Source organism: Barbatula barbatula, assembly GCF_947034865.1.
Source record: "Barbatula barbatula genome assembly, chromosome: 25".
Classification (NCBI taxonomy): Eukaryota; Metazoa; Chordata; class Actinopteri; order Cypriniformes; family Nemacheilidae; genus Barbatula; species Barbatula barbatula.
In genome coordinates, this window is record NC_136788.1 from 11,333,322 (window position 1) to 11,356,186 (window position 22,865).

The window sequence follows — 22,865 nt, forward strand, 5'->3', positions numbered from 1 at the left end:
GCGGTCACTGAAAAAGCTCAGTGATTTTTCTATTTCCTGAAAAACAGCAAATTTGGACATACAAGGTTTCAGAAGGACAGCTATGATATATAAGATTTTAACAGCAAAGCATATATAGGACCTGGCGACCCATCTGCTCTTTATACTCACTCATGTGGTCCCTCAGCTGATATCAGTTGGGCTGACTGGGGACGTCAGCATTATTCAATCGTTGACTTGATCAGGATAGGCGGATTCTTGGAACGGATGCCGAGAAAATGCACAAATGAAAATATTATATTAGCATTGGAATGTTTTCTATTAATGAATGTTCTCTAGGGATTTACAGGGAGACGGTGACTGGGGTTCAATTGGATTTTGGTGTAAAATGTACAAAGTGTGCCTGAAAAGAATAATGAGTTCATTTTAGCAGAATGAGCCGAATGCAAATTGTTGCCTTACGTTTGGTTTAATGCTATAATGCTGTGCTAGATCAAATCTAACAGCATTACCTCTCATCCTCATAGTCTGAGTTGGATTGTCGGGCCTGGATTACATTAACAGATGTATAGCCTGACTAAGCAACAAATCGGCTGGTAGGCCCTGAACATTGTGTTTTAGTGAAAGTATGTCCACCCACCTGGCAAGAGGTTCACAGTCACAAAGGTAATTGTTGTATTACTGCTATGCTTTTCTTCCCTGGAGCGAATATTTAGTTGAAACGTGTGGTGTGATTGCACATAATTCTGTTAACACTGAAAATAACAGGTGCATAAATATACACTGGTTTTACGAAGTGTTTAATATATTTGACGACACCTGGATTATTTTAGCTTTTGTCACACACTTTACCGGTTGTGTAATGTGGTGTGAAAGAATGAGAAAGTCATAAAACGGTCACAGACTTGTGGTGAGACGGCGTTTAAACACTTGTTTTACGCTAATGGGAAGTGATTTTTTATTCGTCTGCCAAATTCACTGGCATATGTGACCCTCGTAACCGTAGTGTAAATGCTAATCTGTTACAATGGCTTTTGCAACTGTTTTCCCAGTCGAATCAACTGAGCTTCATTGGTGCAACTGTCACCTTGTACCTGTTTTAATAAGTCCCTTTATCCAGCTTTAGCCAAAGGTACATCGTATTGAATTATTGCCAATGGATCGAAGGGTCCAGCTGGTATCCGTGACCTCAGATGGGATGGTGCACTTGGCATCTCTACAGAGCCTTCGAGTGATCCAATTAAGGTCGAATACACAGCTGCCGCACTTAATGCATTACGAGACGTTAATGCCGCGTCAACATGCTTCAACATCAGATCGTCTGCAATCTTTCACGTCTAGATAGAAAAGCATGTGAAACCTTTTCTGTTATTGGAATGTTTGATTAATTCACATCCTAGATCACAAGACGTTAGCTGGGCTATAGTGTGTTGCTAATCAGATCAAAGACGAGAAGTTGTTAACCGGTTAAAATTCTGACGCAGGATGAGCATAAGTCGCGTTTTGTTGTCTGTCGCACATAACCGGGAGGGGGGGGGGGTACTGATTCCTTATTTGTATACTGGTAGTGTGAACTTTAGGCAATCCCTGTAACCATAGGCACTGTGATATCAAGTAAATCTCATAATGGTAAAACCCAAACTGATCAAATGCATACTTTGAATTAGCGCTGTCACAATACCGGGGCTTCTAAATATTTTGTTATAACGATGTTATCGCAGTGTTATCTAGATGTTTTCAGTTTTTTGTTTTGTCTGTAATTTGATAAGTGATTCACACTCAAACTAGCACAGTACTGATAATCTTTTATACCACGTTATTGTCAATACAATTTCTCTGTTCTGTTGAACACGAAAGCGATATTTTGAAGAATGTAGGAAAGCAAAGAGTTCCGAGCCACTTTTGACTACCATTGTCATTTTTCCTACTAGTCAATGGTGGCCAAGAACTGTTTGCTTACGAGCATTCTTTTAAAATATCTTTCTCTGTGTTCATTAGAACAAAGACATTTAAACAGATTATAGAGACAGTAAATGAAGGTGGGGTAAATGAAGACAGAATTTTTATTTTTGGTTGAACTGTCCCTTTAAGACTATTTCACTTAGCAATTGCTATCAGGATGTGAAGAGACTTTCAGCCAGAATAACATCAAATGTTTCTGGAAAGAATCACCTTCCCTGTCTATAACCAGTTTCACAAAAGATTTGCCCTGACACATTTTGTAACCGAACTTTGCGCGAATATCACCTCATTTGCAAATGTAAACTATTACTTTCAACTGCCTTCTGTTGCTGTGTAAACGTTGCCTAGGATTGACAGCATGAAATGAGGCAAACTTTTATTTGCAGAGAAAAAAACTTGTGTGCAATGATGGTTTAATTATACGTCATTTTGGCGAGTTTATCCGCCCAGTTTTGTGGCTCACTGTGCCGGCAGAGTAGCCGCCGTAAATCCTTCATTTTTTAATGAGATATAATGTTTGTACATAGCTGTAAATTAAGATATGGACAATTTGATTGACGTGGAGATATTTCCCATTTTCTCTGCGAAACATTGATGCTTGCTCATTATAGGATCATGTGGATGATTTACAGAGAATTGCAGTGTGGTTGCTATACTTCTGTGTTAGGTGGTTGCTTGGGTGGATGCTTAAGTCGAATTTCTTGTTCTTTTTCATCTGTCAAAATTTGATTGATTAATTTTTATAATTATAAATAAAGAGTGTTAAGAAGACTATGCTAGTGTCACAAAAATGCATTTAAAACACATTTACATCACTATTGTTTGTTAGCAGCACACCTTTCTTAATTGCACATAATTACTTCTGTTAGCCTGTAGGTAACAACAGTCAGTTCTGAGGATTTGTTGATAATAAATAGTTCCTCCAACCCAACATTATTTCCAAGTTTGTAACCATATTCTGGGAAATAATTATTTCGGAATGTCTCACACGTGGCCCCGTTTCTGTCACACCCCTCATTTCTGGATTCATTAAAGCAGTTTATAGTCCGTGATTTATGCTGGTGCCACATTTTGTCTGCATGGCAAAGAATCACAGGAATCAAGTCACTTTCGATTGCTTTTTAAATTATGCTCTCCGTACTAAGGGGAAATGCCATACAACGATTTTACAAGATATTTCAACAAATGAAGGTAAGGCGATATGGCGTCAGAGTCGGGAAACATCGCTGTTTCATGTGGAGGTGGTCGGCTTGATTTTTAGGAGTAAAAATGTAATAATGGGTTTTGGTTTTCTCACCCATCGTGACCTCTTTTTCAAGGAAAGACAGATGCTGAGAGATTACAGTCTTGCTTTTGTCAGTGTTGTTTTTTCGTTCGTTGCATGACATGAATGAGCAATGTTGTTCAAAGTCTTTTTATGCCTTGTATCTAAGCGTTTTTGGTTTGCAACTCCACCCAATATTTTTGCTGAAACAGTGTCCCGATTGACGTCGCAGGACACCGTAGAGCAGCCAATTGGACATGGATGATATTTATTGGCCGGGCTCCAGTAAAGGACAAGCTCACGTGATTTAAAGGTCGACGAAGTCCATGAGACCTTCTTCAATGCTTGTGTTGAGTATCTGATGGGTTTGATAGCAATACTGTTGATATTGATTCCACTCTCCTCCTCTCTTGAACCACCCGACTCCAGCTCTTCCAACATGTGGTATTGCTTATAGCCAGCAATATTGCTTTATTACTGAGAACATGCATTAGTTGCTTAAGAGAGGCTTTGGTCCCATAAAATAATGGCGACATACATCACCAAAAATACATAGTTAAATATCTGCACAACATACTGTATGTACAGTATGTGTGAGATATACCTGCCACTATTTTATGACTATAATCTGTCGTGCAGTGCAAATGCAATTGTAAATCCAGTTTTTTATTGTGGCTGAAGCACAAAGCATGTTTAACAACGTTTGCACTGTTCATATGAAATACAACATGCCATTCCCCTTAACTAATTTGGGTATTCTTGCCATTTTTGTAACTATATATTTTTGTATTATATAATGTATAAGATCTGAACAAATTTAACAGGGAAAGATGTTTGGAAGAATGCTTGTAACCCAGCAGTTCTTGCCCCCCATTGACAAGGAGAAATGACAAATGTAGTCAGAAGGACCCCAGTTTGTTATCCTTCATTCTTTAAAATATATTCTTTTGTGTTTATTAGAACAAAGACATTTATAAAGAAACATTGCTCAATGGCTGACGAATGAAAATAAACGTACCCATGCATTAACACTGAGCCTACCAATATTGTGCATTGGGCAGGATTATTTGTTTATTCATATAGTGGTAAAGGAGTGTTTGTGAAACCTGTTCGAAAACATTTTTGCAGTTCTGTCTGGTGATGATAGTGGCGGAAAAATTACTGTATACACCTCACAAGTGAAAGCCTCTATTTAAACTAATTTATATTTGTAAAATGTTGAGCAAATCCCTGCTCTGGGGGTTTAGGAAGAGCTGACTGAAAACACACATTTTTAGGCAGACAGTCATCCAGGCCCTCAGGGTTAAAGGTGGTCTCTCGCGAGGCACTAAGCTCCAGAGGTTCCTTTGTGCCATGTTAGTTCAACATTGACGATTGATTAAGTGCCGCGTTCAAAATGTTGAAAAGTAAAATCGCACGATTTCAGCTCCTTGATTAAATTAGAGCCCACCGCAGCGTGAAAAATAATGATCCTCTCAACAACTCCCATCAATATCAAGAAAAACATGCAACAGAATATGAAGGATGGTTAAGTTATCCCTCCTCCGCATGCAGATGCAAGTGCGTGCGAGGGGAGGCGAAGTGAAACCTATGACAGCCTGGTGAGAGCTGAAGAAAGAGGAAAAAGCTGTAATAATACATGAAATCAGAGAGGTATGACAGTGCATTAGTTCACAGAGGGGACATACCCATAAAACACAAGACTCTCTGAAAATAGAGCGCAAGGGTGTGGTCAAAGGTGAACACTGTACCCTGTCCTCCAAGACATAAGTGGGGTAAAACACAATCATTAACGCAAGCATGTTTGAAGGATAGTAGGGGAGCGTTAGGATGTGCCAGTTTTATTAAAGGTGTCCCCTCGGGCAAGTGAAATGAGATGTAAAACAGTACACTTGATTTTAAAATTCAATTCCTATCCAGTGGCACCACTTGCCCCACCGCATGGGGGATTACTGAGAAATGTTTAAAATGCTAATTGCTAATAAATAGTAGGCCTATGGAATACTAATAGAGTGAAAGTTGTAATATAATCACACCAGATGTTCAGAAGCATACATTCGCGACCTAACCTCCGTCATTTTCCAGGAAAGCAAAATGAGCTGATTTCCAGCTCCCCTGAATTATAAAAAAAAATCTAAATAATAATCCCATATACCCGTGTTTGTCTGAATGCTGCATTGCAATGTAAAAATAAAACTCTTGGCTTTATTTTGTTTTATATGTTTTTTGTTATCATTGTTTTATGATATGTTGATGCACAAAAGGAAAGGATTTTCTCCACCTCGTAAGCAATAAAGTGCTTTCATTGGTTGACTTTAACCATTTTATGTGCACCGTGTTTTTGACTCTGCTCTTAGACTGCATGTTTTTTTGTCATTTATAAACACACGCATATCTTCACACCTTTCTATTATTGTGGTAGAAAATAACTCCTATAACCCTGCCTTTTAAAACCACATAAGACCAAACCCATGTCAATGGGCGTTTCTCTGTGTGTTCAAGCTGCCAAAAGCACCAGAGCACCTTCTGCCCTTATCAAAGTTCTGGCTATGCAATATACGGCCCGTAAATTATGAATATGGCGTAATGTGATACCTACAATGAAACTTGTGAGTGAAAACATTTCCATGTGCCTCTTTAAGCAGCGCTAAGAAACATTATTAGATCGAGTACCCCAAATACTAGGCTGCCAACGCTGTTATGTCAGTCTAGTAAAGTGTTTATGCGCACTTGTACTACCAGAAATGTACAGCTGCTTACCACATGTCCTCTTCCACGTACGTGTTCGAGCATCCGAGAGAGCCTTTCAGAACCTACAGTAGCCCACGTTTGAAACATACATTTTGAAGAATACGTGTAAGAATTCGGTGTCACATGTTTCTGAGAAAAACCGACTACCCACGTGTCGTGTTTGAAGCAATAGGCAGCACACCAAGAGCAGAAAACGCACTACTGCTGTAGATGTCACTGTTCGCCTCGGTGTTCACTTGCTAAACACCATGAGCGACAAGTGATGTGAACGTTCACTCACACACACACATACAAAACTCACGTTTTCTGCGCAAAGTTTTGATGAATCAGTCGGTTTAGTTGTATTTGCATTATAGCTGAATACTTTGAAGTCTATATACTGCACGTGTATGTCGTTTGCGTATCAAGAGGAAGAGAAAACGTTTTCTACGCCTCTGGGAAAACGCGCTTCTACCTGTACGAAAAATAGAAGTTGCGTCCGTAGTAAAACGACAGCAGCCACAAAATGACAGCCACAATAACATTTACATTTCTAGCAAAGTTATGGTTTACAAATGGTCATCTGTCAAAAAACATGGTTGAACAATAATAAAACCACGGTTGTTTTTCCCAGCGCGAAACATCTACGCTTACACGGCAGAGCCATAAACGCGAGACACCCCGCTGCAAAAAGACAGCAGAAAAAAGTATCCATCAAATAAGTCACGGCTGGAAGTTCGGCGGGTGATTGTGAAATCGATCGTATGTGTGAGAGAGAGATCCAGAGCAGCAGACGATCGGAAGAAACCGGGGTGGGCGGGAATGCGCCGCACGATAAAAGGCTTTGCGCGTGAAAAACTTTATTCTTTCCGTCTGTTGTGCACCGCGCGACATGAAGCGTCTATATCAGGATACATACCAACATTACGCAGACTTAGGTGACTTTCTTACCCTCCCGCATTTGGATTCTACCTTATGATGATTTTGGATATGCACCATCGGGATGAAGAGAACCCTTTCCCTGCCCGCCGAAGTAAGATAAAATAGGCCTATTGGGTTTCGCTCACATTGGAGTTACTCCTCTCGTTCCATATGAAGAAGCCAAACGTAAGTTAACGACATTTGCGTTCGCGCGAGGAATTTTGCTTGCGTGCGCTTGGTTTAAGGCGCGTTGCGTCTGGCAACGCGATGCACCCTGCAGACAACAACCCGAGAAACCGTGCACGAATTGCACGTTCGTGTATTAAAACGGTGTTTTAGTTGTGGACTGAATAACATTAAATCATATTTAGATGCGCTGCATGCTCGAAATCACCCGCTTAGAGATAAATAAATAAATACGCACGAACAAGCGCAAATGTGCGCACTTAAGTCGCAGGTAATCATTTTTAGACAGTCATGAGGTGGATAAACCGCATCATTGTTATTTTGAACTTATTACAGTCGATAACGTATTAACCAAAGGCTTTGATCTCCCGCAGGGGCAATTTCACAGTCGATATAACTTGTGGTGAGATTTTGTTAAGATCAACCAATCATCCTAAACAATACACGCGGTCATATAGCCTACCAGAGGCTTTATTGACGCTAGTAAATGCAAAAGGTGTCCTCATGATATATGAGGGAAATATTTTATGATAATGTTTAGGATATGAAATCTTTGACTATAAGATAAGATTAACATTGCAACCTCGCGACCTTTGGACTTTGATGTAGAAAATAAAATAGACGCGCGGTGCGCTTAACGTCAAAATGTCGATTCCCTACACGTTGTAGGCCTATTTTGTGAGAAATAGTCTTTCCTGATACATTGCTTACTGTTTTGAGGCTGGGGGACAAATAATATGTGTTTCTTTCAATGACTGTGCTGGGAGATTGTAGCCTACTTAAAACGCAGTGCGCGCGTCAGTGAGCGCATTTCTTGCCTTTCGTTTCTTAAGTCAGTCAACTGAAATGTGGCGTTTGTCGTTTATATATATATATATATATATATATATTGATATATTAAACCGAGTTAACAAATGAGTTAACCATTACACCGAGTTTAGAATGATGGATTGCTTGTACAGCTATTTTATAAAGCTCATCACCATAATAGTCTGATGTTTTAAGGCTTATGCTACAAATCTGAGCTCAAATCTTTTTGTGATGTAGTATTTTTTATGGTTCGATTTGGAATCCCCGACAAAGCAGCCCTGTAACACTTCAAACATATAGCTCTGTCTAATGCAGTCGGCAAAGAATGGGACACACCTACCTTTATATTCCAAATCTCATTAACTTCCCGTCTGCATTAATGCGTGTAACCCTACACGGAGTTGATCATTTGCAAACATGCAAGGGCCGCTTTGTTTACTCTCATATGACAGCGTTTGGATTTCTGATTAAGAATGAGTCATTTCATTCGGTGGTTAATCTCTTAAAAGGAATTTAATGTATGTGGAAAGCTTTTTATTTGCTGGACTTTGGCTGCGTTTCATTGCACAGTGCTCTGCGGCCACCGTGACCGAGTCAAACCCAGCGTGTGAAATAATACTTGACGTGAACGCGCAGTATTCGCTGCCTTCAGATGCGACTTGCATCGGCCTCTGTGCCAAACCTAAGGTTCAGTTATGTGAAACATCTACCGTGAAAGCAAACACCTTCGACTGGATGCCAAGCCCGCAGGCAGAAATGCATTAGTGATAGCTTGCAATGCGACTATAAGGAAATGTGCTACACAAAAAAACTCTTCCTCTTCACAAGTAACACATCAGAGAATTCTATCTGGTGTGCTTTAAGGTGATAAATGCATGCGTGTCCAAAAGATGAATGAACTGCGTGCGAAACGAGTTTCCTCCAGAATGATTTTGTTGCGATAAGCTTAGAATTTTCCCTGATATTTGACAAGAAATGTTAAGAAAGTGTAATGTGTATTTTAACACCTGACTGGTGTTGTTTAAACTTACATTTATTTTGCGAGGTACCTGCCAATGTTAGTTCAAATGGAATCTAGCATTATTACATTTTCAAAGACAGTAGTGTTGTTTTCTGCAAGCAAATAGCAAATCCAGAGTGATTCAGTCAAAAGAATTTTCAATAGGATCGTACGAGTTTATTTATTCTTTTATAAATATTCTTAAACACGTGGGTAGTTGACAAATACATTTTTCGAATCAAACATTTAGAAAAAACTTAACAATGAAGATAAATCTGTCTCATTTTATTAAATATTCTAAATAATTGTTTTCACACCGTATGACACGTGTTTCTTTTTGTCAACTAACCCATATGCATTCATAAATGTTCATATTTGTCTTTCCGATACTTTCCTTCTTACAAATTCAGGGTGTGGGTCTTGGATGTTGGACCCAGTTGGTTTGGTTCTAACAATAAAAGTCTTTATTGAAAAGCATTTTAAATGCCTACGAAAACATAGCCTACTTTAAAAATGCGTCTTTTTAGGCTACTGGGTGTTGCATCTTTGAATTATGTGAAGAATTAGGTGAAATTAAGTTTTTGTTTTTGCAGTAAATGATTCTCTTCACCCTGTTTGCTGTCCTACATTCTGTAAAATGTCTTCTTTTGTGTACAACAGAAGAAAAAAAGTACATTTTCCGACTGTGGGAGTCAATGGGGTGGCAAGATCTGTTTGCTTCCATATCTTTCTCTGCGTTCATCAGAACAAGGACTATTAAAACCGTGCAATAAAGTCATTATTTACATTAGAAAGTTTACAGCATGTCTGTGATAAGTTCAGCAAACCATCTAAATGTTTTCCACTGCTCATTTGGGATATATTGCTTTTGTTCTCCCTGCTACTGGCTTTTATACACAGATTGAGCCTAGTCCAAATAATACAAGATTCTCAATAGAGAGTAACCATAAACAATAAAAGGTGAAACTTCATCTGTGTTTGGAAACAGCTTAATTGTGTAATGGGCTCTCTAAAGTGCATTGAACCCACGGAAAGACAAAATCACAGCACCGGCAAATAAATCATTTGCTTTTATTGGAGACTTGTGTGAAATGAACACGTCAAGCGCATTTGATCATGCAAGTTTTAACGAACATATGATCCTAACTGCTTTCATGTTGTTTCTGCATTGGGTTCTCCATGGTTCTGTTTTTGCTTTACCTTAAGAAGCGTTCAAGGTGGTCGGTCAGAACGGACACATTTTGGTTTGGAAATGAGGCGCCTATCGTTTAATGTTAGCACCATTAGGTTTTTATGTTCTAAGTGATTTTCACATCTCTTCTCAAGACTTTTGGGAGGTTTCCACTTGCATAACAATTTACCTCTTGGTTACCTCTTGAGTCTTGAAATTAGGGCCTGGACGTGAGTTATTATTATTTTTGCACCCACCCAGTCGTAAAGTCTCTTCAAAATTAGCTATCGGGTAGCCAGATCGCGTTTCATTGGACTCTGGTGGCCTGTTGCCCTTTATTTAAACACTCATCAGGGGTTGTCAATTGATGTTGCCTTTTGGATGTGACCTCAACAAAAGCTGTGGCTTTTCCTTTTCTTCGCTCTTTAACGGTTTGCTTTGGTGTTGAAACATCTTGAGTTGTTTAGCACTTCCTATGTTTTAGCAAACCCGTGCAGAAATATCACGTGTTACCGCCGCACAAATCTAAAGTCACAGCTGATAAGAAAGGCTCTCTTGACTGGCAACACGAGAAAGTGTAAATACTCTCGGAGACATGTGATACCGTCTTCTGTAGTGTTTATTCGGTTAGTGGGGTTTTTTAGAGTGCACCTGAGCAGTCTGAGTGCAATTTGCGGACATAAATTAGATTTGAGCAGTTTTTGAGTGGATGCTGGTCACTGGCTATATAACGGAGGCTGAAACGATTATGCCAGTTTTCCAGCCACTGATGTTTGTCCTCTTCGTGCTCTGCACTGCATAAGTAGGTCACATGAATGCCTTCCGGTAACAGATAGTTTTCAAAATCAAAAATAAAATATTCCATGATCCTGTTTATCATTCTTGTTGAGGATCTGCGTGCTGTTGAGCCTCAAACATTGTGTGTCACACTCGGGTTTGCAATTGTAGTTGATGTGTTAGTCCCATGTTCCCTGTGGAGTTTATCCATGTGATGACTGTGGAACTCTTCTTATGGAAGATGGTGAATAGGACATTTTTTTTTCACTGGCCTCTGTCCTCGCTAATACGATTAGGCTGTCAATGGAACGTTGTTTGAAATGAGCATGTCGCTCTGTGCTTGCAAAGTTAATAAACCCTCGATCAAAGTGTCTGCTAAGCATGACTAAGCATTCATGGTCGCCAGTGGAGTGGTCGTTTTTTTCTAGGCATAATGAAATAACACATCTGCCTTTCATCTCCTTCAGATGGCTAATTGAAAGAGACCTCTCTCATTGATGTGTTGTTTCAAGGTAACTGTTCCAGCTCGACCATTTTGAAAAACATATCTTCATAATTTGTGGCTCCGCCAAACAATGAATTGGCTATTCGGTCTAAAGAAAACCGGTTTTGGATTCACCTGACCCCGGCTTGAAATGTTTCTCAGGGGCGTTTAGGTAAAACTTGCATTCCTAAACCGTTGGAACGAAACACAAAAGAACGGATGAGAATGCACAGGTCTCCAGAAAGGATAAAATTTATATTAACCTGACACGTTGTCTGCTAGCTAAAGCAGGTTGTGGATTTGATTCCCAGAGATCATATATACTTATAAACCTCCGAAAGAAGTGTCTGCCAATTGCATACATTTAAATGTAAAGGTATCGTAGCTCTAGAAAAGCTATTCAACCTTATTAATCCAATACTATGTTGATGGTAGACATCCCTAACCTACATAATGCTATGTCTAAAAGGTAATACTATGTCTATATAGACCTCTTTAGAAAGTGTAAACAACACTAGTCCAGAAGAACTTCCTGTTTCGTTTTTTTTAACATTGCACAAAGTTTAAAACGAATACAACCAACGGAACATTTATAACCGAATATCGTTAAGATCAAATAATATAAGTACGATTTTAAAAATGAAACAGCAAGTGCTGCTGGACCAGTGTTTACATCTTGCAAAGTGGTCTATAGATATTGATACTAGAAAAGCGCTATATAAATGTAACAAATAATTAATATTACATACATCAATGTATTGTTAATATATATGAGGACTTTTTGCTCTCTGCTGTCTAAACCCTGCAGAGTTTCTGCGATTGCGTACTACCGAGGGATTTATCAAAAGGGGTCTATATATGACGTGATACTCGCTGTGATTACACGACCAATCATGTGAGGTTTTTAATAGCTGCCATATAGGCCGCTCCACTGACAGGTAATTCTCTCCGCGCGACGTATAGATTCCACAGCGGGAGGACAATCGGGTGTGCGGTGCACCCTGACTTCCTTTAACCTTTGTGTTACAAGTAAAAGTGATGAATGCGAGAACCTATTTTGGAACACTTCCATCCACATTCCTCAAAAAGGGGGACAGCCAGATGGGACGCGGGGTTGAGGTGGTCGTTCGAGACGCAACGTGTTGTTCATTTGATCCTGTCAGTGCTCGGCACCCTTGATTTACAGCAGTCGGGGTTCAAATGGTCAAATAGGAGACAGACAGATGTTTGTTGCTGCCCCAAACGCGCTTCCTCCCACGTTCCAGCACTTGTTGTAGACTCGTGTTTGTTGTTGATTAGAAAAGCACTTGAAAGTCTTTGAGGAGTCAAATAATGTATAAATAACAAATAAAACATCTGGGTTAGTTTCAGTGACAAAGTTTCATCAAAATCTCATCTGGGTCATTGATGGTCTTAAGATTTATTACCACGTGAGAATTCATTACAGCCTCCAGTAAAACTGTCTGATGGACTAGCTACGGCTCAACTGCTTGTTTGAGCAGATACTAAATTCCAGATGCTCTGATGTGTAGCAGCAGCTCTTTGTTTGCTATTGATGCAAACCATAAATTGAAAGCTCAAACTTTAAGCTTTTTCATATGACCAATCTTAGTTATGGTCTGATGCAAATAAGGATGCACTTTTGAACCAGGAAGAATTTTATTTGTCTGAAAAAAAGAAGATGCATGTTTGCTTTTACATGGAAACTCGGGGTGCTTTGACGTGACTTGGATCGCTTGCAGGCGTTCAGATTACATTGTTCTCGAGCCCTGTGCTTTCCTCAAACATTTACAAACTCGTAACTAGATTTCGTTAAAAAAATTGTATTGTGGCAAAGACCAGCCTATGGGTAAAATGTTTTAAATGTTATAAAACTTTTTCTTTTTGCCTCGTCATGGTTATAGCTAGAATCTCCATTTGAACGTCTGCATGTCTTACATTTAAAGGTCCAATGTGTAGTTTTTTGGATGATCTATTGACAGAAATGCAATACAATATGCATAACTTTGTCTTCAGAGGTGTATAAAGACCTTACATAATGTAGTGTTATGTTTTTATTACCTTAGAATGAGCTATTTCCATCTACATACACCCCATGCATGGAATTCGCCATGTTGTTTTTACAGTAGCCCTAAATGAACAAATAACTCTACGGACCGCTCTTCCTAAATACTTTATCTCCTTCAGCAAAGAAGCGACATCTTTGTTCTGTATCAGCAACCGTCGTGAAAGGGAGGGTTGGAGTGAGCCGTTGGTTGCAATTCACAATTTCACCACTAGGTGCCACAAAATGTCATACACTGGACTGCATCAGATTTGTATTCGTGTAGTTTGATTCTCAAAGCATCTCACATCTGACCACTCCTCTCCTTCCCCTCTGCTCTGCTCTCATACATCAACTCCCCAAACTCATCATCGCCAGTTGCTCCTGACGAAGCTTGTGTATTGTTTTGCGAGGGATAACCCTTGTAATCAGGGTTAAAAGGAAATCTGCCTTGTGTTACACAACAAGCTCAGTTCCGAGGTCTGGGAAGAGTGGAGCAAAAGCCGTAAGCTCCAAGCCAACACCGTAGATTTACATAAGCCAAAAAAAGCATTTATTTGTATAAAAATAGCCCCGATTATTATCCAAATAGCACTTAAGCATGTTTCTCTTTGGTGTAACACTTTACTCAAACAGTGAGATTATAATTATAAAAACAATAGGTTTTCAGCCCTTCGGGCTCGAAACCCTAATAAGTATCCAGAATACCAAACCGTCTGGAATGTGATTTAGCTCGGCCTGATTCGGATCTGCCTTCTAAAAGATTTCAGATACATGTTTGATTATTTTTGATCATTTGCTCTTTGTTTTGCAGATTTGGATATGCATCTGTGTCCATTTATTGCTATACATGACAGTCGTTGCCTATTCCAGTGAAATAGGGAATCCCATCACAGATGACATCAAAAAGATTACTTTGTTGGTAAGAAGCTTGCATGCGATTTCTCCCATTTGGTTTTCAAGATTTTTTGTTAGATAGAACAAAAGTAATTTATTAAAGGTCTAAGGAGAAGAGCTAATATTTATTTTGTGTGGTGGAAATACGTTTTAGACTACATTAATATAGTAATTTATGTATATTATGATGTATTTGGCATGTTTTGTGTGATTATTACCTATATCTGCACTATTTACTGTAGCACTTTGATCATTGTTTTAATGATATTCAATGTTTTTCTAACAAACTATGTTGCCAAGTAATGCAGTACGACTGACATTCGGTAATTAAATGTAATCCTTTGGGCCAAATAAGTAACATAAAACATAAACCTAATTAGTTACAATTCTTGTTTACATTGTGGTTGCTCATGAGAAGCATTTCATTTTTCTGACTTCATCGTTTATAATATGCTTTTATGATTAAATGTTGCCAGGTGGAATTGGTGTTATATGATCTTTTTTCTCTTGATAGAAACAGAATATTCCAAAAGACTACAAGATTACAATAAGTCATATACCTAAAGAAGTGGTGAGTTTTTATACTGGCATCATGAAATTATTTACTGCAATAAAAATGTGATTTAATATTATTGATTAAATAATGTTTTTTTTAAGAGTGGCATGTGCTGGGTGAAGCTCAATGTATTTCACTTGGAGATGAGCTTAAAAGGCCTGGCACAGAAGTTTGGGAATATATCTTCCAATAAAGATAATATAGGAACTTTTGTCCAAATCTTGCAAGAGATGCGATATCACATGGGAAGAAGCTTGGTGAGTTACCTTAAGTTATATGTGATGAAGTGTTTTTAATACATAACCAAACGCTTCAATACAAATTGCTTTATGTTACTTTTGTTGCTTTTCCGCACCATCAGGAGGATTCAATGATAGAATTCGAGTGTCACTACAAAGAAGAAATGTGGCTCACAGCGAAGTACTTTGAATTTGTGGAGGACTTTTTCTACACCGCCAATTCGTCTAGAGAAGTGGAAGACTGCGAGCCACCGCCGTGTTCCACATCCACAAAAACAACAATAACATCCACCACAGCAGCGTCGCCGGTGCCACGGCAGCATAGCACAAATGGTGAGACGTATGTCATAACCAGCTTTTGTACAAGGGCTCGATCCACACATTGCAGTTTTCTTTGTTTTATAAAGCTATTGTGAAACCGCAGAATGCCGTTTGTGGAAGGACACCCATTTGCAACTGAGGTTTTAGATGTTAACACCCTCTTTTAAATCATATCTCATGTGGCAGCTTTGGTTGCAATTTTGTGCCTGTTGTGTGTGTGTCTGTGGATGGATGTGTGTGTTTGCGAGTTCCACGCCTTTTCAAACGAAGCCGCCGGACTAAACAAGAGAAGCAACATGTTTTTGTCAGTGCTATTATGACAAAGTCTCAGTCGAGTTTCAAAACCCAGAGATGCTCCCTAGAGTGCAGAATCAAAGTCACCATGTTGATTACAGAGCAATCTTCCCATCTTCCCATGCACAAGCTCTTTCTTTCTGAAAGCGGACAGATCGCTTCTTTCATGGGATGGAAAGAAAAGGAGATTGTGTCCGACTTTTTAAGCTTTTTTGAACGGATCCATTGGAGACTTTTAATGCTTCTCTGTTTCTGGCTTTTTCTAGAAAAACAGAACGGTTCTCAAGATGACACGGAGAAAGGTGAGATTTGGCATAAATATCTTTCCTATAAATTATTGCATGCATTTAAAGAGACACTTCACTTGGAAATGGAAATTCTGTCATCATTTACTCAACCTCATGTTGTTTCAACCCTACAGAAATTTTGAACACAAACCAATATATATTTGGAAGAATGTTTGTAATGAATTTGTAGTGAACCTTCCCTTCAAAGAGATAGTTCACCTGAAAATTCACGTTCTGTCATTGGGTTACAATCTAATGGAATTTCAAATCCCTGACTTCAATAGACTGGAAATATAACACCTAACAAATATGGACTACTTTTTTTTGTTTTGTTACATTTTTTGTGTTTAACGTGCTTAGTCTCCATTCACTTTTATTGTATGGGAAACAGTTGTGTGAACATTCTTCCGATTATTTTTCTCTTCGACAGATGAAGGAAAGTCATATACAGTTTAGAGTTTTCATTTTTAGGTGAACTATCGCTCTGATTATTATTTGGCAGAAACTATTCTGTTATGCAGGTCCTGCTGCACTTTTAAGTGTATGACAGATGTACTAAGATCACATAGTTATCTCTGTGCTTGTCTTGTAAAATGAATGAAAGTTTGCTGATCGTTGTCTCATTTTTGCACAGGAGAGCTTCTTCCGAAAATCGTTCAGAGCAGCCTCATGTCACTCCTCGCCATCCCCTTCATCGCAGTGTTGTTTTTGTTGGTCTGGAAGGTACCTCAGTCTTTTTTATGTAGGGTTGAAAAATTTAAGGTTTAGATCTTGTTTTGCTGAAGTGTTTTTTCCTATTGACTTGCAGATTAAATCTAGAAGAAATGCCCCTCAAACCGAACGGAGTGCAGAAGAAGGCCCAGCTCTTTTCTCTGGGGAGGAAGCCAATACACCCCCATTAGATGTGGAGATATCGGAAAAGTAAAGTTTAAGCACAGTTAACCTTCCTCATAGCATGCAATGTTTTTGTTAAGCACTTTTTCAAGATTTACTACTTGGAGTGGTACCTAAAAGTGTTCAGAAATGTAAAAAATCTGCTACACCCTTTCCTTAACATAACAATCACTTATCGTACAAATTTCGGCATTTGCTTTTCAGTTACTGATTCAGGGCCGCTGCTAGCCATTTTGGTGCCCTAAGCATAATTCCATTATGATGCCCCCCCCCCCTCTTAAAGGTGCAAACTTTTCTTCAGTAAACAGAATAGCAAAACAAAAAACTATCAATGTTTAACAGTAAAATCTCAATTCAGATTGCAAGCTGTACCGAAATTAAAGTTACTCGACCCGCTCGCCACGGGCTTCGAACCAACATCGGGCGGGTGGTGGTGTGGATGTGGTGATATGGGATTGTTCGGCCGTGTTTTTTTACATATACATGGCTAAAATATGTCTGCCTAATTATTTTTCTGTAGCCTAATGAAATAATATTAGATTAAATTTTTTTTTTCATCTGGCTATTTTTGGTGCCCCCTCAGCACTTGGTGCCCTACGCACAGTGCGTGATTCGTGTGGTGGGAGCGGCGGCGCTGTACTGATTCATTGTTTGATGGGTGATGGTAGTTTAGCCACAAACAGATTACTTTGCAAAACTAAACAAGAGGTGAAGTCTGTCATTAACTGTGGATATGCTCTATTTACCTTAAAATTGTTCATTAAAATGTTTACTATTAAATATTTATTACCTAAATTATCTAGTTAATAACTGGTTTGTTGTAAATTTAGTTTATAGATAAAGTGAACATTCAAACATTATTAAATGGAGACTGTGTACATATCTGTTGAACACAAACAAAGATATTTAGAAGAATGTTAGCAACTGAGATTCCCCGGGCACCATTTACTACCGTTAAAATGGTTGTCAAAGATTTCCACAGAACCATTTCCATTTGTTTTCCTAAATTCTTCAAAATATTTTCTTTTGTGTTAAACGGAAAAATTGTTGTTTACCATGTTACACTCTTTAAAAGGTTAGCATTAATGCCATAGAAGAACCTTTTGGTTCCATTAAGAACCTTTAACATCTGAAGAACCTTTCTGTTTCAAAAAAGGTTCTTTTGGCGAAAAAAGGTTCTTCAGATTATAAAAAAGTAAGAAAGTGATGGTTCTTTGACTAAAGGGTTCTTTGTGGAACCAAAAATGGTTCTTCTATGCCATCGCTGCGAAAAATCTTTTAAGCGCCTTTATTTTTGAGAGTGTAGTCAATGGTGCCCTAGACATCTTAGATGCTAACGTTCTTCCACACAAAGAACTTGTTTGTGTGAAGTATCCCTTTATGTCTCCAAATACATTTTGGGCCCCCTGAAGTTTCTTTTCCGATTCAGTGCAAAGATTAACAGTAACTTCGTGTTTTGTTTTCCAGAAACAGATTAAATATGATCAGGGCTGTGTAAATCCAGCTCCCAGCTACTCAACGCAGGTAAATAATGTTCATAAACAAACATTAATATAATCTGCTTTTACACAAGCTCCATGACACGCTTCACTTGTGATTCTTACGACCAAAATCGCTTTTTCAGTTGCTTTCTCAGACCACACCATGGACAGAACTCATCGACCAGCACTTCCGAAAGCTTCTCCCATCTTCTCCTGCGAAGGACACATACTGGCCTCCAACTCAAGAACTGCTCTTTGAGTCTTCAACAACCACTGCAGTTGCTCCTTCTGAGAACTCATGAGAATTGCTCATCGTGCTCTTTAACGCTTCCTTCTCTCTGAGACTACAGGGAGACTGTGCAGGAGGAACCGATGAAAAGCAGGACGGCGTAGGATTCACGCCAAGAAATTCGCCGGAGTTCAGAAGGAGAGCAGCCTTCAGTTGCTTAAGAAGACATGGCTGTCATAATGGAGTTACAGCAGGATTGACTACCTCCAGCTGCACTGGTCCATCTTCTACCTTCTTTCTTTATCCCATTGTTCTCTTTTCTCCTTTGCTCTGGGCGTCCAGACAGACGTCCTTTCAAGTTTTTGGAGCGTTTGAATCAGTAAAGTCATTTTTAGAGTTTATCATCTGATTTGTGAATTGTTTTTATTATCGCTATAAACTGGTGGTGTGGACTTAATTTATTTATTTTGCGAATATGACATTGCACCTGCATGGCATCAGATGATTCTTGAGACGACACAAAGTTTCAAGCTTACGACATATTACGCAATCCTTATTGCTTGTGTATTTCAACAATAAACACTATATTTACTTATAGCTCCTCATTTGATAGAAGCCATTATTTGATCTGTTTTTAATGCTATATGTCAGATATTAAAGATTTTTTCTTCATCTGCTCTAAGTACGGCAGTGATAAACAGTTTTGCGTTACATGATGGCTTTTTTATATATAACGTCAGTTTCAGTGTTTTTGAAGTCATTTAGTATAAAACCTCTGGTGGCTGCTAATTTTAGAGATTCATCTTTTATCGATGGTTATTGAGTTTTATGACTCAGATATATTTTATTTAAAAGACATTCTAAGAATTTTAATTTGCAAAAATATATCTAATACATCAACATAACTATTCACAAACATAGATGGTTTTATATGAACTAGCAAACAAATGTAAACATAAAAATGAGATGAAGTAGTATTATGTCAAACACAGCAACATTTTTAAAACGGTACACAGGAAACTGTAGTTTTACTCCACATAAATACAATTTGAATAGAGCATTTTTTGATGGCGTCAAACCAATTTTTCAGTACCATTTTTGCATTGCAGGCACCCGAAATGGTATTGTGACTAATAAAAAAACATGCATGTACGCTTGTGCTCTGTATTTTGTGCCTTTCGTTGCATGGCTCCTGTAAAGATTCTCTTGGATGACCAGCCATATATTTATTATGGAAAATAATATTACGGCGATATTGCACTATTTACATAAAAAATTGCAAAAGTCTTGGACATTTCAGATGATTTTTCAAGAACACCTTTAGGCGTAACATGAACCCGTTCCAGCTTTGGGCTACCGCTGAATTCGAATCAAATTATGCATGTGGGCATCTCGATGTCTCACATCGCTAACTTGTACATAATGATTTATTATAGCTACAATTCATATAGACAAGTACTTATGACTCAAAGACGATCATATTTTATTTTGTACCCTGCTTTGTCCAACTGGTTATAATGATCTATATTCTAGTCTGTATCGTGGGGAATAACCTGTTGCCTGCCTCAGTGATTTTCATTTTCTTACCCAAATCATTTTTCTCCACAGTCTTTTGTAATGTGAAGTTTGGTGAATAATCTCTTATTATTCTGGTTAAGGTGGATGTTTACAGAAACTTGTGATAACTGGCAGCGATCATTTATTTTAGTGGTCAACGCTTTCATTGGGTCCGTTCAGCCGTTCTTGATGAAGCATGTCAAGTAAAAGCATTTGCTTTTTGAATCATGGATTCGCTTTAGACCTTCTCAGCGTAGCTCAGGCGATGTTACAACGTGTGAAAAGCTACAGATCTTGTGTTGCGTGTCATTTATAATCTACATTTACATTTGGATTTATGCCTTTGGCAGACGCTTTTATCCAAAGCAACTTACATTGCATTATCCTATACATTTGTTTGTACACAAACATACACAAGTATGTGCAATCCCTTGGGATCAAACCCCCGACCTTGGTATTGTTAATGCCATGCTCTTACCACTGAGCTGCAGAAGATCTACAGTTTGGTAAACTTGAGAAGTTCCTGTTGAGGACTGCATGGGTGAAGCATCTTTTGGTTCTAGAAAACAGATGTCTTAAGGTTGCGTGTATAGTCAATAAATAGCAGTAAACCGATAAACTACACACTACGAATTGTCAGAAGTTTGAAGTGGAACATTCCTGCATGTTGTGTAAAAATACAGGCTGAAGCTGTGAAAAAGGCACATATGGCATTCCCCAGAACGCGAACCATATATGAGCCAGCCTACCAATTCCTACAACTGGCCTGTGTTGGTGAACTGTCGGAAAGGCACCATTTTTTCCCCCGAATTGGATTATTTTGGTTTGTGACAATGAGGGACAAACAAGAGAACTGAACCAGGAAATGTCAAACTTGGCATGTCCCAACTGCCATAATTGGATCCTGCATCATGCTCGTACGACTGCAGAACACATCTAGTCACGAATTCAATCAGGGTGCCAAACTTAAACAAGAAATTGTGGCCCAGTCGTTGTCTGGGTGACAGTCTACTGTATTCTGTATTTTATATGAATATATGCAAATATATGTATGAGATGTGAATAAAGTAACATGTATCCACCACTGCTAAGGCTTGGGTGGGTTTATTTCTCATTAAAGCTAATAAAATCGTATTAATGACAGTTGGTTGTTAGGATGATTTTTTTACCTCCCGTTTCAACATTTAAATGTAATAATAGTTTACGGGATACAATTATATTGTGAATAACTCCGAACAATCCGGTTCTGGATTTAAAAAAAAAAACCCATGTTGCAAATTAATCATTCCAAAGAAAATCAGTTTTAAAACTGGTATCATAGTTTGCTTTTGCTATTAAATTCAATAGCATTTTACAATTCTGGCCTCATATAAATGTCAAGAACGTTCCATTTTGCATAACAATGCCTGAGGGGAAAATACATCAACAAAGCACTATCAAAACTGCAGTTGATCTCAATGTATTTCACAGAATAGTTCAGCCAAAAAGAAAAGAAAATTATGTTTGTTACTTTTCACATTCATTTGTTGTGGATGTGTTCTTAAAAGGACAAAGACATACAGGTAATTTGACTTGTTTTCACGTCCACTGAAGCCACAAACATTTCCGTGTGTTGAACAGACCAACATGTTAGTCATCATTAATGTTCCTCTCAAATATCATTTGTGCTTGGATTTAATTATCATTCAGATGTATCACGATCAGTCACAAGACCCGCACGAGAAATGAGACTTGAGATGGGAAGATTATCATTTAATGCTTGCGTATTCCAAAGAAGAAAACAGACAACAGAATTTCTTTCTGCATGACCACAAAACGGTAAAAAAGATGCCAAAGATGACTTGTCACGTAGGCCTACTTGTAAGGGACCATCATAAAAGCTGGACCAAACAAGGACTTTGAGGTTGTGAACATGGTTTTACCATTTTGTATTTGCAAAATACTAAAACTCAATCCCTCTTTGATACCCCTCAGGATAACATTTCACTGTAAACCTAAGAGTAGCCGCTTTAAACTTTCCCATCTGTTCTCCAGAAGTTTATAGATTTTGATTCACAAGCACAAAAGCAGATGCAGATGCAAGACATCTCTGGTATAAAGTTCCTCCTTGAATAATATTCAATCTAGTTTATTTCTGCATGTTGAGAATATATTGACAGTCGAGATTGCCTCTCGCGCGTGTGGGCCGTTTCCCGCTGTGTAAATATGTGAGCTATGTTTCAGCGCTGTACAATAAACTTTGCCGTCTCTTGAATGTCGAACCTGGATGGCAGACGGCACAATGGAGATAAAAATGGAAGTCATTCTGTGAAACGGTCTATGGCTGACTCTTCTCTGCCCCCGGCTACGCCCCCGAGTCTCTCGCCATCTTCGCCGTTATCCGAGCAGAGTGCTGTTTGTGTGGGTTGATGCTATGCTGGTTGAGAGCCCAGGCAGATGAGACTAAAAGCCTGTCCCCCTGAATGCCAACCTCTCCTGTGACAGTACGTACATTAACAAAAAAGGGCATTATCCCGCACTTTTGAAAGCGTGACAAAGGTCTTTATGAATTTAAATTGTGTGCGTTTTTTCTCTGCGGTGGGAATCGGCACAGGACCGTAGTCACAGGTCATATGGTTTAAGGTTACTAAGTAAAAGCTTCCACCAATAGAGTTGTATTGCATTCTGTTGCGCGCTTTTTTGCCCTTTTACAAAGCCCTTTCTGCAACCGAGAGAGAAAGCCCTCACCCCCAGGTGGGGAGCGGAGACGGACGAGTACAGTCCCTGGAGGCCGTAACCGGAG

At 38.8% G+C, this 22,865-nt stretch overlaps 1 protein-coding gene across 3 annotated transcripts; it reads left to right on the forward strand.

The window, feature by feature from the left end:
- The first annotated feature begins 6,628 nt into the window (after positions 1 to 6,628).
- On the forward strand, positions 6,629 to 21,225 carry kitlga (kit ligand a). 3 transcript variants are annotated; one of them, XM_079450721.1, is made up of 10 exons: positions 6,629 to 7,042; positions 14,143 to 14,250; positions 14,740 to 14,796; positions 14,883 to 15,038; positions 15,143 to 15,353; positions 15,902 to 15,937; positions 16,557 to 16,645; positions 16,731 to 16,843; positions 18,284 to 18,340; positions 18,441 to 21,225. In XM_079450721.1, exons 1-9 carry the CDS (start codon positions 7,028 to 7,030, stop codon positions 18,312 to 18,314), a joined length of 816 nt encoding a protein of 271 aa, XP_079306847.1. In that variant the 5' UTR covers positions 6,629 to 7,027; the 3' UTR covers positions 18,315 to 18,340; positions 18,441 to 21,225. The 3 variants fall into 3 exon arrangements, with proteins under 3 accessions (XP_079306847.1, XP_079306846.1, XP_079306848.1); XM_079450720.1 differs by having other exon boundaries at positions 6,719 to 6,968; XM_079450722.1 differs by lacking the exon at positions 6,629 to 7,042 and adding an exon at positions 8,610 to 8,716.
- Positions 21,226 to 22,865: the final 1,640 nt, after the last annotated feature.

What these genes read in the sequence shown, in the direction of transcription:
- kitlga (XM_079450720.1), top strand. Translation starts at nt 6,939, where the DNA reads ATGAAGAGAACCCTTTCCCTGCCCGCCGAA. An exon ending in TCAAAAAGATTACTTTGTTG is followed by an intron (nt 14,251 to 14,739) that starts GTAAGAAGCTTG and finishes TTCTCTTGATAG; the next exon opens with AAACAGAATATTCCAAAAGA. An exon ending in TCAAGATGACACGGAGAAAG is followed by an intron (nt 15,938 to 16,556) that starts GTGAGATTTGGC and finishes ATTTTTGCACAG; the next exon opens with GAGAGCTTCTTCCGAAAATC.